Below are 17275 nucleotides of genomic sequence, written 5' to 3' on the forward strand. Positions count from 1 at the left end.
GTGATCCGGGTAAGAGTGAGACATGAGTAACAAGAGGACAGTGTTCAGCGAGACCCAAGGGTTTCAAGTTGATCGCGACTCGCCTTGTGACAAACACGAACCGGAGTGCAGGGATCCATGCTCTTTGGTTCTTTCGGTTAAGTCACGTGGGTATTTACTTTATTTTATACCTAAGTGACTTTATCGAAAGAACCAAAGAGTACGAACCAGAGTATCTGGGTGTTGCTAAGTCCTAGGATTATTGGGCTAACTCTGCTTATCCTGCAATCATGATCCAGTGGGACAGGGAGCGGGGAATCCCAGCAATATGAATACGAAGCGGCTTCCACGCTTTCCCTGACCCACCCCAGGCGTGCAGTTCACCGCCATGGTGCACCCAAGATGCCTTTTCTTCCGCGTAATGCCCTTTGCACCAGTGGGGCTATTCTACTTGGATCGTACCCTGGCAACTCGTGTTCTCCAGAGAGCGAGGAGCCACAATAACCTGGGACTGGAACTCCGTGGACTGGTGAGGCAGTGCCTCTGTTGTTCGTTTTCATTGTTGACCCGATTGACCTCGCCATCCACATTGGGGAGCACAGATGACCCAGGGCGCATGTGCTCCGATTCACCTCGCCATCTAAGATTAGGAATCCCCCCCAACTTGGCAAGTTTTCTCACCTGACCACGTGAGTTGTGTCTTTAATAATTAGTTCATTGCAGCCGAGCTTGGTCTCCGTATTCCGTCCCAAGCGAGCGCCGTTTGGGACCGTGTGACGGAATATCACGGAATAATCCGAGGGGGGGGGGGAGACTGATGCCCCCATTTCCGCCGCACAAACAGCTTCTGTTCGACCGGATAGAGGGGACTAAATTGGGGACTGCACGGGCTGGAGAAGAGATGGACTGATACGGTAGAGCAGGATGTGGAGCTGAGTAGACTTGCCATTGACTGGTAGCGGCGGTGTCAAGATCGGCCTGTGGAGAAGGCTCATGAAGGACGCAACTGGGCAGTGCCAGGCAAGGTGCACGTTGAGGGTACTGGAATGCTGGGTGGTGGTCGCCCTCCAGCAACAGCAGAGGGCAGAGAGAGCAGAGCGCCAGACGTATAAAATGCAGCGAGGTGGCACATTGGGGAGCACAGATGACTTGCATCTGCCAGTCATCTGTCAACCCATGGCACCTGGGTCTATTCCGTCACCTGCCAGCGAGCCTTCAGCACTTCACGTGCCCTCAAGGTGTATCCAGCCTGGCACAAGCACAATAGTGATGTCACCGCCACTTCGTGGCGAACGGCAAATGTTGTGGGCGAGTGGGTTAGAGCATGTGTGGGTAAATGCAAGTGTGACGTGTATGAGAGTGTGTGAGGTGTGGGTGTGACGGTGAGTGGGTGAGTGGGTGAATGAGAGGGTGAAGCGTCAGTGTGGGTGAATGATGATGATGTGTGGGCGAGTGTGGGTGAATGATGATGATGTGTGGGCGAGTGTGGGTGAATGATGATGATGTGTGGGCGAGTGTGGGTGAATGCGGATGAGGTGTCAGTGAGTGTTGGTGATGAAAGGGTGAGGTGTGGGTGAGTGGGCGAATGAGAGGGTCACGTGTGGGTGTATAGGTGAGCAGCAGGAGGAGGAGTCAGTCTCTCAGGGTAGAGTTTATTTTCATTGTCATGTGAATTTCTCGTTCACTCAGCACCCACACTTTACCCCACCACCACCAGCACCATCAGCATTAGCATCAGCCTGAGCCTCGCTACTCACCAGGTCTTCTCGTCACACTACTTCCCTCACCCGGTGAGCAGCTGTTAATGAACTTAAATGTAGCAACTTAGCAGAGGAAAATGGGAGAGTTGGTGCGATTCTCTGTACGAGTCTTGTGAAACTGTCTCTGTTTCTCTGTAAGAGTTTGTCTCTCCGTGAGAGTTTGTGTGTCTGTGAGAGTCTGTGTCTCTGTGAGAGTCTGTCTCTGTGAGAGTCTGTGTCTCTGTGAGGGTCTGTGTCTCTGTGAGAGTCTGTGTCTCTGTGAGAGTCTGTGTCTCTTTGAGAGTCTGTGTCTCTGTGAGAGTCTGTGTCTCTGTGAGAGTCTGTGTCTCTTTGAGAGTCTGTGTCTCTGTGAGAGTCTGTGTCTCTGTGAGAGTCTGTGTCTCTGTGAGAGTCTGTGTCTCTGTGAGAGTCTGTGTCTCTGTGAGAGTCTGTGTCTCTGTGAGAGTCTGTGTCTCTGTGAGAGTCTGTGTCTCTGTGAGAGTCTGTGTCTCTGTGAGAGTCTGTGTCTCTGTGAGAGTGTGTCTGAGAGTTTGTGTCTCTGTGAGAGTCTGGGTCTCTGTGAGAGTCTGCGTCTCTGTGAGTGTTTGTGTCTCTGTGAGAGTCTGTGTTTCTGTGAGTCTGTCTCTGTGAGAGTCTGTGTCTCTTTGAGAGTCTGTGTCTCTGTGAGAGTCTGTGTCTCTGTGAGAGTTTGTGTCTCTGTGAGAGTTTGTTTCTGTGAGAGTTTGTGTCTCTGAGAGTTTGTGTCTCTGTGAGAGTCTGTGTCTCTTTGAGAGTCTGTGTCTCTTTGAGAGTCTGTGTCTCTGTGAGTTTGTGTCTCTATTGAGAGTTTGTGTTTCGGTGAGAGTTTGTGTCTCTGAGAGTTTGTGTCTCTATTGAGAGTTTGTGTCTGAGAGTTTGTCTCTGTGAGAGTTTGTGTCTCTGTGAGAGTCTGTGTCTCTGTGAGAGTCTGTGTCTCCATGTGAGTCTGTGGCTCCATGTGAGTCTGTCTTTGTGCGAGTCTGTGCAAGTCTGTGTGTCTCTGTGTGAGTGTGTCTCCGAGCCTGGGTGAGTTTGCGTGTCTCCGTGTGAGTCTGTCTCTGTGATAGTCTGTGTCTCTATAGGAGTCTGTGTTTTTGCGTGAGTCAGTGCATCTGTGTGAGTCTATGGATATCTGTGTATGTGCGAGTCTGTGTTTGTGCGTCTCTGTGCGAGTCTGTGTGTGAGTTTGTGTTTCTGTGTTTGAGTTTATGGGTCTGTGTCAGTCTAAGGGTCTATGTGTGTGTGTATCTCTGTGTGAGTCTGTGTGTAACTGTGAGTCTGTGTCTCTGTACGAGTCTATGCAAGTCTGTATGCATCTGTGTCTTTCTTCCCGTGTCTGTCCCTCTCCCTCCCTCACCCTGTCCCCATTTTTTTCTCTCCCCCCCCCCCACCTCACCCTCTTCCCTCCCCCCACCCCCCACAGACTCACACGTCCGTCGCTCCCCCCGTGGTTGCCGGGGGCCCCTCCTCCCCCCCTTCCTCGTGCCCCCCCGCAGGGGTCTCCGTGGCGACAACGACACTGGGCAGGGTGGGGGGGGGCTCGGTGGGGGTTGGGGGGGACTCGGCGGCGGTGGTGGTGGTGGGGGGCGCGCCGACCCTGCGTGGTGGCATGCGCTCGTTCACCCGGTCAAGGCCCTTTGCCTCCTCGAAGGAGCTGATCCTCGTGCAGAAGCCACGGCCCCCGCCCCCCGACACGGAGCCAGGGACCCCCCCAGCGTCTGTGGTGGCAGAGGGAGAGAGGGAGGGAGTGGGATGGTGGATGAGAAGGAGAGGGAGAGAGGGAGGGAGAGAGGAGAGAGGAGATAGGGAGGGACGGTGGTGGGGGGGAAGACACAGGTACACAGTGAGATGTATGCATCTATTCTGCCAAAGTTCAGACTGGGTTCACAATGGCCGTATCGGTGGGGTTGCAGTACCCGTCATGATACGTGCCAAATAATTTTGTACATGCTGCAGCTTGGCAATGCTTTTGCCAGGCGTCCCATAGAGTAGTGAGTTGCAATAATGGGGCCTTGTCGATATACGATGCTACACACACCACCATCTTGACAATGTCACAACTCAATAGTGGTCGAATGTGTCAGAGCCCTAACATGAAAACTGCAGGACCTGACTATAATTTGCACATGGTGATCAAACAACATATTCTGGTCGTGTATGGTGCCGAGGCTCTTTAGATACGAGTAGAAAACTGAATCCTGGAGTCTGTGACCACCACACCTGATTCTCCGACAAATGTTTTCGCCCGAGACTGAATGCCAACCAGCAGAACCTTCGATTTTTCTGGACTAAGCAGCATTAATTTGCATGCACACCACGTGCACCCCCTCACATGAAATCTTCCAGGGTAACTGAGGCTCTCCATATCTTTGACTTCACTGCAGTGTACAATTGTGTATCATCAGCATATTGATGGAACTTGATATCAAACGATGAGATGGCATTGGCGATGGGTAAATACGTATGTTGAAAATAGGAAGGGCCCGAGGATGGACCCCTGTGGAACGCCAACAAGGCACGGCATAGGCGATGACGGTCCGTCACCTAGATTGACGAACTGTGATTGACCATGCAGGTATGACTCAATCCACCCCATGCCATACCCAATACACGTAATCTTGACCTCTGCCGTCTGATGAGTATCTCATGGTCGATGGTGTCGAAGGCAGTTGAGAGGTCAAGGCCAACCAATGATACGGCGCACCGGTCATCCACATTCTTGTAGAGATCATCAGTGATCTTTAGCAGAGGCATCTCAGTGCTGAAAAACTTCTAGTACGCCGACTGCATAGGTTGAATCTGCCTGATGTATGTGGGAAGTAACCGCTTTGGACACAAGGAGCTCCATGATCTTTGAAATCGTACTCAGGTTTTAGATCGGGCACTAGTTTGTGGGGTCACTATGGCTGAAGACAACTTTTTTTCAGGAGCGGTGTTACCTGCACCATTTTGAACCGGTCTGGGAAACAGCCCTCGGTGAATTAAATATCTGTCAGGTGGACAATCAGCGGCGCAAGTACGTTCCGAGCACAATTTAACAATTGATGTGTGGATGTAATCGAGCGGCGATGTCTTATTTGGCAGACGTGCGATGGACATAGACACTTCTGCCACCGATGATGGTGCCAGGGTCTCGAGTTTTGCATTGGTTCCAGGTTGATCAACACTCAGATGAAAGATCGGTAGAATGCGTTGCCTTCAAGTTAAAAACCGCCATCTTGATCGTCGCTATTTTATTGAAGAACGTCGCAAGTACTGTGCACAGATCCGGGTTGACAATTTTACCGGTGGTAGGAGTGCCACAAAGCACAGGGGGGTCATGAGCAGAATCGCTGACAAGGAGAGCATAGAACGATCTGAAACTCACACTGACGCCTATCTGAATGAAGAGTCACAATATCACCCTGCACAGAAATCCTCTCTTATCAAGATGCTCATACATCGGGCTAAGAAAGTGTCAAATGGTGATAGTCTGAGAAGTGAAATTAAACATGTCAAAGAAGTGCTGCAATTGAACGGTTACAATGATCCACAAATCAACAGGGCACTGAATGCCAAAACCAAATTAAATAACACGAGCTTTGAAACTGACCAAGTAATTAAAACTGTTAAGATACCGTGCATTGCGGAAGTAACTAATAAAATAGGCAGATGTTTGGAAAAACAAAACGTCCAAATCAAATATTGACACGTTACATAAAATACAAACTGAGGGCATCCCAATGGGCTCCCCCCTATCTCCGGTTGTAGCGAATGTATTCATGGAAAAATTTGAAACTGACGTTATCCAGACTGCCACTCTACGCCCGACCTTATGGAAGAGGTACGTGGATGACACTTTTGTCATCTGGCCACATGGCCAGCCTGCTCGAGACCAATTTCGCGACCACATCAATTCCATACACCCAGCCATCAGATTTACCATGGAGGTCGAAAAAGATGGCAAACTACCCTTTTTGGATGTCTTAATTAAAAGGAGACATGATGGTTCAATGAGCCACTGTCTACAGGAAAGCTACCCATACAGATGCCTACTTGAAACCGGATTCCCACCACCATCCATCCCAGAAGAACTCCCTCATCAAGACTCTATACCATAGAGCCCAATGCATTTCCGACCAGGAACACATTACCAGTGAACTCAAGCACGTACACCAGACTCTCAGGGCTAATGGTTACTCCGACTACACAATCCGCAAAGCCATCACTCCAGTCATGAAGAAGGATCCTCTTGTGGAGCCACTCAAAACTATCATCTTACCCTACATTGCAGGGGTCACTAAAAAGATCTCCAAAATCCTGAATAAACACAAGATCCAGGTCCGATTCAACACAGTACATAAAATCCCTGATCTGGTTCCATCTGTAAAGATGCTGTTCCAGACATACAGTACCCGGGCGTTTACAATCTAAAGTGCCTCTGTGGTAGTAGCTACATTGGAGAAACCAAACGACATATCTCGGACCGCATCCGCGAACATAAAGCAGACTTGAAACACGGTAGAACTAACTCCTCTGCCGTGGCAGATCACTGTTATAATTCAGTGGGCTCACATGACATTGACTTCTCCAAGACGGAGGTTCTTTGCAAACCATGAGAGATTCGTTCATGAGGCTATTCACATATACAAGCACAGAGACAATTTCAACCGAGAAGATGGATTCTGGCTTAGTAGCCATTGGAAAGATGTTTTAAACCATTTCCGTTCTTAATTAATTGTATTTTACGATGAACTTCAGACCACAGCTCTTTCGCTGGCATTGACTCTTAATACCTCTTACACCACGGTTAATGGTATGGTTTACAACATGTAGTATAACAGCGCCTCGCAGCTGTCTCTCTCCCCCTCCTCCAATCCGACCATGGATGAACTCGTCCATCTGAACGGGGCTCGTAGCTATCCGTGGTGCTAAAGTTGAGGGTAAGAATCCACCCATTTTTTCGCCATATAGCATTGTGATATATAACGACTTATTGTTGGTAGCTTAGCTGATTGGAGAATATATAGAGTTTATTGATAACATTGAGGTAATTTATATTTTAGTTTTTTATTGGTTTACTATATAGTATTCATTATATAGTGTAGTGTATACCCAGTAACTGTTAATAGCTCAGATGTGTAGGCTTTGACGTTAACATAGCCATTTCTATGACCAGTCACAAGCTAATCCTTCAGTTATTTCAATGCTAAATTCTCCTGTTTGATTTGTACTAGGTGCCTCTGTGAATGTGTATGCTTTGACTTTAACATAGCCATTTCTGTGACCAGTCACAAGCTAATCACTCAGCTATTTTCATGCTAAATTCTATGCTAATTCCTTTGTCAAGGGGTGCCTCTGTGGATGTGTATGCTTTGACTTTAACATAGCCATTTCTGTGACCGGTCACAAGCTAATCACTCAGCTATTTCAATGCTAAATTCTATGCTAATTCCTTTGTCAAGGCGCTCTGCGTTTTTTCTCACACAGCTTAAAGGTCGCGGTCTGAGCTTGGCTGTGTTCGCTCCAGCGCTGTCCTCCAGACAGTCTCGTCCCTTCACTTGAAGGCCGCTTGTGTTGTGGCCGAAACGTCGTGAGAATTTTATTGTGTTATTTTATTTTATCAATTTATTATTTTATTCTCATTCTACGTGACTTTACCGAAAGAACCAAAGAAGATGAATATCTGGTACTAAAGATGTATTACCAAAGCTATCAACAGAAGGTGTGTACCAGATTAATTAATCTTGTGGCAATGCTATGTTGGGCTGACAGGACGATTGATCAGCACGAGACTAAAATAATAAAATGAATATTAGATACACCAAAATACAACTGTCGGTAGTGGGAGAGAACACGCGTGCCAACAAGGACACTCAATTGGTTTTGATAATGCTGAAGATCTGTGAAAAACCCGTTACAACTGGCCAAGACTAATTAGAGAATCTATCGAAATGGAGATAAATAAAAATGTTAACCGTTCGGATAGCTAGAGACTTATTGCTGCTTGGAAGCGAATCATCAAATATTAAATTTTTTAAATGCATGCCTATTCAGGTCACCATACATCAATGGGGATAACCTGTGAGCAGACAATAAGAGGTCCTTATCTTTTAGTGCACAAACGACAGGAGGCACAATGACAATGCCCATGCATAATGGGAATGCATAATATACAGTAGAACCTCGGAAATCGAACACACCAGAACTCGAACAAATCGGTGTTCGAACTAAATTTTCCGAAAAAAAGTTGCCCCGGAAAGCGAAGGAAATTCGGAGGTCCAACGGGCAATCGCGACTTGAAAGAACCTGTACACGGCTGAGACGCGTATGGCCAGCAGCGTGCGTGACGCTTGCCCAGACAAAGGTTTTACCACCTCCTCCTCACCATCTTCCACTCAAGCCATCAACTCTCCTTACTACAGGTAAAGTGAAGTTCAATGTTCATTTATTTCATTTATTCATTTATTCCATGTATTGTTTTTTGTTTTTTTTCTATGATTTTATGCATGTAATTACTGTAAACTTCGTGTAAAAATGCTATACGAGAGATTTATTGTGTCTGGAACCAATTGATGTCATTTACATTAACTCTTATGGGGAAAATTAATTCGGTGTTCGAACAAGTCGGTGTTCGAATGGCCTTCTGGAACGAATTAAGTTCGATCTCCGGGGTACCACTGTATGTTGATTACCATATGAATAACCAACTGGTAATGGCTAACCATTGTAATGTATATGCATTCATTAATCTCCCCCCCCCACTTATCCCAAGGGCTCACAAGTGACACCATCACATCCATCCCTCTATTTAAGGAATGAAACAAGATTATTTATCCACAAATCTAGCTGCCGCCTGATGATGCCGATTGCAATTCCTCACGAAACGTCGTCCTCAGATTGTAAATGTTGTGGATTTGCTCTCCAACACACCGGTGTGCTGTCCTATTAACTAATTGGCCACGTTCTGTTTACGTGACAAACCTTACTAATTGGCTGTGGCGGGTTTATATTTACGCGATCTAACACAAAAAACACCTGTATTATATTGGTCGGGAAAGCCGAAGTGTTAAATTAATCCGAGAGACTTAACAATGAATCGGTTGGCAGATCTGTTGGCCAACCTTGTAAGCAAGTTGCAGTAACAAACCCAGTTATCTTTTAAAAAAGACTAGCATCCACCGTGTCTGCTACGCAGCGATCTCCTCCGGTGCCATCCAGCTACTGCACACTTTCACCATTATCTTTGTGCTTGTTGTTCGGATGGGCACGAGTTTTTCAAGAACAGCAATGATGCCATTTTCTAATTGAGCTGCAAATTAATTGACCGTCGATGCAGGATTTAGACAAGCTGATGACAGGATATTCTGACGGAAATGATCATGACCCAGTCGTTTCAAGTCTCTGTATATTGTTGTGACGAGTGGGCGAATCGTCGGAAATTACACTTTGCACATCACGAGACTGTGATCTGAAACACTCAAATGTCTTCGATAATGTCGGTCACAGTTACGGCATCGGCGAATGTGAAGATTTGATCCGGTATATTTCCTGAGCGACATGTGGCACCACTGACGTGCTGGGTAAAACTGTGACGAGATATAATCTTGGCGAGAGCACTTGATTTTCCCACAAGAACCAATCAGTTTGGCAGAGTTCAGGTCACCGCAGATGATGTAATGAGAGCCAATTGACCCAAAGTCTAGCAGGCTGGAAAAACTCGGAAAATAATTCTGACAGCGGTGAAGACGGCGGTCGATAGAGGACAGCGATCGTATTTTCATAGGCAGCAGCTGGAATGACGTCATTGTTAACGAGCAGTGCAGGACTTTCACGCCGACGTGTTCATGGTGAATCACTGCGATCCCACCACCATGCAAGCTGCCGGTGCCAGGTTTCCCGCAACGGTGCCGATGTACTAATAGGCTATCCATCAGGTGCGGCCTCACGCTTAATTACGTCCGGTGAGTCGTCATATACCCAGGTATCAGTAACTGCCAATATAAAGGCTACAAGAGTTGATCAGATCCTGAATCAGCGTCATATTCTTGGTTCTTTCGGTAAAGTCACGTAGAAGGGAAATAATAAAACAATAAAAATAGAACTATACAATTCTCACGACGTTTTGATTGCTTGTGTTGCAATCAAAACGTCGTGAGGATTTTATTGTTTTATTTTTATTATTTCCCTTCTACGTGACTTTACCGAAAGAACCAATAATATGAATCCCTGCAGTCACGAAAGATTTAAATCGAAATTCAGCATCATATTGTTAATTATGGAGCGTGCGTTGAACAATCCAAAGTTGAGGAACCCTGGTCGAGGGTTAGGCTCAATAACCGACATCAGCAGCAGTATGGAAATGAGGGCGCTTTCCCACGATCGTGTGGATGTAGGGCAGAACAAGAACTGACCAGATCTGCAGCAAAACCGTGTAAGGCATTGGAACAAGCGATGAACACGGTCGGGTATGGGTCGGCATTTCCACAGTAGATTGTAGCACAGTAAGTGAATAACTACAGAAGTTTGAACTGGAGAGTCGGCCGATTAGGACTCCCTTCTGCACGCTGGATTCTGGGCTGAGTCGGTGGGATTCACAATGGCCGTGTCGGTGGAGTTACAATGGCCCTGTTGGTGGAGTTCACAATGGCCGTGTTGGTGCGGTTACAATGGCCATGTTGGTGGGATTCACAATGGCCGTGTTGGTGGGGTTCACAATGGCCGTGTTGGTGGGGTTCACAATGGCCGTGTTTGAGGAGTTCACAATGGCCGTGTCGGTGGGGTTCACAATGGCCGTGTTGGTGGGGTTCACAATGGCCGTGTTTGAGGAGTTCACAATGGCCGTGTTTGTGGAGTTCACAATGGCCGTGTCGGTGGGGTTCACAATGGCCGTGTTGGTGGGGTTCACAATGGCCGTGTTTGTGGAGTTCACAATGGCCGTGTCGGTTGGGTTCACAATGGCCGTGTTTGAGGAGTTCACAATGGCCGTGTTTGTGGAGTTCACAATGGCCGTGTTGGTGGGGTTCACAATGGCCGTGTTGGTGGGGTTCACAATGGCCGTGTCGGTGGGGTTCACAATGGCCGTGTCGGTGGGATTCATAATGGCCGTGTCGGTGGGGTTCACAATGGCCGTGTCGGTGGGGTTCACAATGGCCGTGTTGGTGGAGTTCACAATGGCCGTGTTTGTGGGGTTCACAAAGGCCGTGTCGGTGGGGTTCACAATGGCCGTGTTTTTGGAGTTCACAATGGCCGTGTTGGTGGGGTTCACAATGGCCGTGTCGGTGGGGTTCACAATGGCCGTATTGGTGGGTTCACAATGGCCGTGTTGGTGGAGTTCACAATGGCCGTGTCGGTGGGATTCACAATGGCCGTATTGGTGGGTTCACAATGGCCGTGTTGGTGGAGTTCACAATGGCCTTGTGAATGGGGTTCACAATGGCCGTGTGAATGTGGTTCACAATGGCCGTGTAGGTGGAGTTCACAATGGCCGTGTTGGTGGGGTTCACAATGGCCGTGTTTGTGGAGTTCACAATGGCCGTGTTGGTGGGGTTCACAATGGCCGTGTCGGTGCGGTTCACAATGGCCGTGTTGGTGGGGTTCACAATGGCCGTGTTGGTGGAGTTCACAATGGCCGTGTTTGTGGGGGTTCACAAAGGCCGTGTCGGTGGGGTTCACAATGGCCGTGTTTGTGGAGTTCACAATGGCCGTGTCGGTGGGGTTCACAATGGCCGTGTCGGTGGGGTTCACAATGGCCGTGTTGGTGGAGTTCACAATGGCCATGTCGGTGGAGTTCACAATGGCCGTGTTGGTGGGGTTCACAATGGCCGTGTCGGTGGGGTTCACAATGGCCGTGTCGGTGGGGTTCACAATGGCCGTGTCGGTGGAGTTCACAATGGCCGTGTTGGTGGAGTTCACAATGGCCGTGTTGGTGGGGTTCACAATGGCCGTGTGAATGGGGTTCACAATGGCCGTGTGAATGGGGTTCACAATGGCCGTGTTGGTGCGGTTCACAATGGCCGTGTTGGTGGGGTTCACAATGGCCGTGTTTGTGTGGTTCACAATGGCCGTGTCGGTGGGGTTACAATGGCCGTGTTGGTGGGGTTCACAATGGCCGTGTCGGTGGGGTTCACAATGGCCGTGTTGGTGGAGTTCACAATGGCCGTGTTGGTGGGGTTCACAATGGCCGTGTGAATGGGGTTCACAATGGCCGTGTCGGTGCGGTTCACAATGGCCGTGTTGGTGGGGTTCACAATGGCCGTGTCGGTGGGGTTACAATGGCCGTGTTGGTGGGGTTCACAATGGCCGTGTCGGTGGAGTTCATAATGGCCGTGTCGGTGGGGTTCACAATGGCCATGTCGGTGGGATTCACAGTGGCCATGTTTGTGGAGTTCACAATGGCCGTGTTGGTGGAGTTCACAATGGCCGTGTTTGTGGAGTTCACAATGGCCGTGTTTGTGGGGTTCACAATGGCCGTGTTTGTGGGGTTCACAATGGCCGTGTTTGTGGGGTTCACAATGGCCGTGTCGGTGGGGTTCACAATGGCCGTGTCGGTGGGGTTCACAATGGCCGTGTCGGTGGAGTTCACAATGGCCGTGTTGGTGGGGTTCACAATGGCCGTGTTGGTGGGGTTCACAATGGCCGTGTCGGTGGAGTTCACAATGGCCGTGTTTGTGGAGTTCACAATGGCCGTGTCGGTGGGGTTCACAATGGCCGTGTTGGTGGGTTTCACAATGGCCGTGTTGGTGGGGTTCACAATAGCCCTGTTCGAGGATTTCACAATGGCCGTGTTGGTGGAGTTCACAATGGCCGCGTCGGTGGGGTTCACAATGGCCGTGTTGGTGGCGTTCACACTGGCTGTGTTGGTGGAGTTCACAATGGAAGTGTTGGTGGGGTTCACAATGGCCGTGTTGGTGGAGTTTACAATGGCCGTGTTTGTGGGGTTCACAATGGCCGTGTCGGTGGGGTTCACAATGGCCGCGTCGGTGGGGTTCACAATGGCCGTGTTGGTGGGGTTCACAATGGCTGTGTTTGTGGGGTTCACAATGACCGTGTTGGTGGGGTTCACAATGGCGATGTTGGTGGGGTTCACAATGGTCGTATCGGTGGGGTTCACAATGGCCGTGTTGGTGGAGTTCACAATGGCCGTGTTGGTAGAGTTTACAATGGCCGTGTTGGTGGAGTTCACAATGGCCGTGTTGGTGGGGTATCACAACGGCCATGTGAATGGGGTTCACAATGGCTGTGTTGGTGGGATTCACAATGGCCGTGTTACCTTTTCCACCACCGGAAGCTTCCATGGCGGCTGTGGAGACAAAGAGAGATATTAAATGTGTGTCTCTCAGTGCGTCCCCCTATGTCCCCGTATCTCCGTGTTCTCTCCTGTGTCCCCGTGTGTTTCCGTGAGTTTCCGCGTGTCTCCGTGAGTTCCCGCATGTCTCCGTGAGTTCCCGCGCGTCTCCGTGTGTCCTTGCCTGTCCCTGTGTGTTCCCGCGTGTCTCTCGTGCCCCTCATGTCCCTGCGTGTCCCTGTATCTCCCCCGTGTCTCCCCGCGTGTCCCACCGTTCTGCAGCATCTCCCTGTCTCCGGACAGGAGGCCGCTGGGCAGCATTCCTGATGGCGCGAGACCCTTGAGAGCCAGAACTGTTTCACTCTCCTCCCTAGAGAGAGAGATACGGGGAGAGAGAGGGAGACACATGGGGAGAGAGAGAGAGGAATGGCAGCTGAGAGTTGGCTGGCACCGTTTGCAGTCCCCTGATGCAGGAGCACGCGTCGTCCACAAGGGCGACACACAGGCGAATTTCTCCATCTTTCTCCCTCTGTAGAGCTTCACCGTAACCCCCTTAAATCCAACACTTCGTAGCAATTATCTCCTCTTCACTGTTTAGGTGCTGGCCAGACTCCCAGCTCGTGCAGAATGCAGCCACTGGAGTTATTATGCGCCACACCATTCCGCAAGCACACACACACACAATCATAACCCCCGCTCTTTTGTCTCTGCACTGGCTACCAGTCAAGCAGAGTGGACTACAAGATACTGCGGCTGCTGACCTACAAGGCGAGCGGCGATGTCTTATTTGGCAGCCGTGTCCCGCGGACATCGACGCCTCTTGTCACGGACCATGGTGCCAGGGTCTCGAGTTTTGCATTGGTTCCAAGTTGATCAAACCCAGATGGCAGACGGGCAGAATGCATTGCCTTCGAGTTATAAACTGTCATCTTGATCGTCACTATTTTATTGGCAAAGAACTTCGCAAGACTGTGCACAGACCCGTGTTGACGATTTTATGGGTGGTAGAGAGTGCAGCAGGACGCATTCAAAACACGCCACATAGCACGGGGGTCATGAGCCGATTCACTGATGCGCAGAACAAAGAACAATCTGAGAGACGACTCAATAATGAGTCGGTTGGCGGATCTGCAGGCCGCTCTTTGTAAGCAAGTAGTTGGACAGTCTCAAAAGCTCCAGCCTCCTCCGCGTCTACTTGGCAGCGATCACCTCCATAGCGTGAGCACACACCGTCACACACCCGCGCGCTCTTGTCTCTGCACTGGCTACCAGTCAAGCATCGGGGTGGACTACAATATCCTGCTGCTGCTGACCTACAAGGTTCTCTAATGGGTTAAACACCACAATATTTACAGGAACTGAACCTGCTGTTTAGCTCTCAAACAAGGTCCCCAAGATCTTCAGATCACCGACTTCGAGGGACTCTGAGGTCAAGGCTCATTTTCCTGGGGTGATGGGGCTTTTGCCAGTGCAGTTCCCAAGCTGAAGAATGCTTTGTTCTTTGCTAATGAGACAATCAGAGTCGTTCTATATACATTGAAAACTCACCTCTTCAAACTGGCATTTACTCCCCACTAATTCTAGCCCATTTATCAGAATCTGAATATTTATTTATTTATACTGGAGGAGGAACCCGATGGGCTACAAAGCTCTTTTTTCACAGATGTCCAGTCGGGGCACAGGGTCAGAATGTTACAACAACAACAGAAAAACGCGACAGGACTGCAAAGTATGGGAAAAGTAAGACAATGAAAAAAATATATAAATAAAACTAAACCACTATTATTTCATCAGGTAAAGCCCACTGAGCTATTAAGATTTTTTTTTTCCCAGAAGAGACCTGGCTATCACAAATGATAGCTCAATGAAGTGGCTTATCATCACGTGGACATTTACAGCAGCCAAATAATCTAAACACACGTTCACCCAGCAGGTTCTGTTTATTTCCATGCTTTCCATGCATGGCGTGGTGCACACCGACATCTACGGATGAAATTCTCCACTTTACAAATGTAAATCATTATTATAAGAAAGTAATTTCATTTTTTTTGTGTCTGCATTTCTTATTTCCTCCTCCCTGCAGCAGCTCCCAGGCAGGAGGCCTAAAACCCTCCATGGTGGGTCCTGCAGCCTCCTCACACAGCAACCAACAACATCCGCTATTCGCGGTGATGTCAACACGACGTCCTTCACAAGCTTCCTCCACAGAGATCGATCTTGACACTGCTGGTACCAGTCATTGGCAAGTCCACTCAGCTCCACATACTCTTGTACCACATCACTTCATTACATCTCTAGCCCATGCCATGCCCATTTAGGCCTCTCTAGCTAGCCAAACAAAAGCTGTTTAGGCATGCGGTGGCTGGGCGTGCGGGCTACATGACTCAGCCAACGCAGCCTTTCCTGCCGGAGGAGCTCACCAATGGGACTTTGTTCAGATCTTTTAAGGATTTGTGAGCTCCTCACATAATCCAGCCTGGTTAAACCCAGGATGGATCGCAGGCAGGCCAACCTAAATATTTATAACCGGCGAAGATGTTCCGATAAGGGCTCTACGTTTCGCAAGCGTAGAGAAGTGAGGGAATTACCATGGCCGAGAAGACACGAAGCTTTGAGTGGAATAACAGACCAGGTAGCTTCCACACAGCATTACGCAGCCGATGAAAAGATAATGCCACTTGACTGATTCGGAGTGAGACATTTGCTGTCAAACCAGAGCTGGTCATGAGCATACTGCCCAGGTATGGAAAACTCTCCAGTCTCTACCCCATCACAAATTGGGAGTTGAGGGGGTGGAGTGTTTGATGGCTCAAAATGCCCAGGCAGGTGCTTGGTTTGGGTGGGGCTGATGGTAAGACCCCACCTCTTAGTGGCACAATCCAAGTTCTGCAGCAGCACCTCCAACTCCTTCTCTGAGTGAGCAGCAATCACCAAATCATCAGCATACATAACATGGTTGAACAATAAGCAGCCCTCCCTGGACCGCACCCTGGCGTCAATCAGCCTCTCATTGTATCTGTACCAGATGGAAATTCTGCCGGTACAGCCACCTGTGATCATCTCTGCCCAGCGCTTTTCCTGGTCTCAGACTCCGGATCGCCTTCCGTACTCCCTTCACAGATGGCACTTCAGCCAGCCACTCACAGGGGGTGACTTCTTCCAATATTGAAGGCACAGCAGCCTCAGCAGGGTCATACCTATTTTGCCCCATGATGTTTTCCAGGATGAGGGATATCCCCTCCCCCCGAAGATCTCACATAAATGCTCAGCAAAGCTGCAAAACCTGTTCCTGAGGGTCAGAGATCAGATAACCTTTCTTACCCCTAATGACGGTGAAAGGTGCGTTACTGCAAGTTACATTTTTGATACAGTTAAACAGTGATTCGTGATCACGAGCTGCTGAGGCAGACTCCATCTCGTCAGCAACCCGCGACCACCACCCATTCTTGCTGCACTTTACGGCTCTCCGAACCTCCGAGCCAAGGCTGAAGTAAACCTCCTCATTGTCCGACGTGGGATGCTGTAGACGGTGTGAGTGGGCCTGTCGCTTTTTCTCAGAACACCTCCTCCGTCAGTCAGGGTCTCTGGGGAGGCTTAGAACATGTATCCAAAGCAGCCATTGCAGCTACATGAGCCACAGTCCTAAACCTCACCTATATTCCCTCGGGATCAGCAGGAGGGGGGGGGGGCGATACCAACCCCAGTTGCAAGTGATGATATAATTTTCGCTTGCATCTTTCATCAGCTAGCTGAGACCAGGCCACTGTGGGTTTGAATGCGGTCCTGGTTGTACACCCACCACCGGAGTGGAAGAATGGCAGGTGCATCTTACAGATGACAAGCTTATGGTCAGTGGGCAGATTAGCTCCATGGTAGGTCCTGGTGTCAAGGACATGGGGCCGCTTCTGCTGTTTCATCACTATATAGTCCCGCAGATGTCCTTGCTAGGACCCGGCGTGCATCCATAATGTGTGGATGCACCGATGCCGGAACAGCGTGTTGGTAAGAATTCTAGCAGCCTCCTACCGTTGTTATTGCATTGATTTGGCCCATGCCTTCCAATCATTTCAGCACAAGTGCCAGCATCATGACCCACTTGGGCAATATGATGTTCGACTTTGGTGGGGGCATAAGTAACCACAACTACCCCTCGCCTCTGGTTGATGGGAAGGCAAGCACAAAGTAGCATGGGACTTACAGCTTCCCACACCTCACCGCCAAGCTCCCACGGCCCCTTCTTTCTTTTGTTCAG

At 49.3% G+C, this 17275-nt stretch overlaps 1 protein-coding gene across 1 annotated transcript in view; it reads right to left on the bottom strand.

The window, feature by feature from the left end:
• Positions 1-1617: 1617 nt before the first annotated feature.
• The window catches only part of LOC116956842 (protein phosphatase 3 catalytic subunit alpha-like), a 67160-nt gene continuing 51502 nt past the window's right edge, over positions 1618-17275 (bottom strand). Inside the window, exons 12-14 of the mRNA XM_032978685.2 lie at positions 13296-13393; positions 13009-13038; positions 1618-3475 (exon numbers count right to left, since the gene is read on the bottom strand). Of these exons, the coding sequence (XP_032834576.1) occupies positions 3183-3475; positions 13009-13038; positions 13296-13393 (421 nt within the window). The 3' untranslated portion in view covers positions 1618-3182. The remainder of the gene's footprint in view (positions 3476-13008; positions 13039-13295; positions 13394-17275) is intronic.

Source organism: Petromyzon marinus, chromosome 68 (assembly GCF_048934315.1).
Source record: "Petromyzon marinus isolate PM22_M1 ecotype Great Lakes invasive population chromosome 68, UKy_Petmar_22M1.pri1.0, whole genome shotgun sequence".
NCBI lineage: Eukaryota > Metazoa > Chordata > Hyperoartia > Petromyzontiformes > Petromyzontidae > Petromyzon > Petromyzon marinus.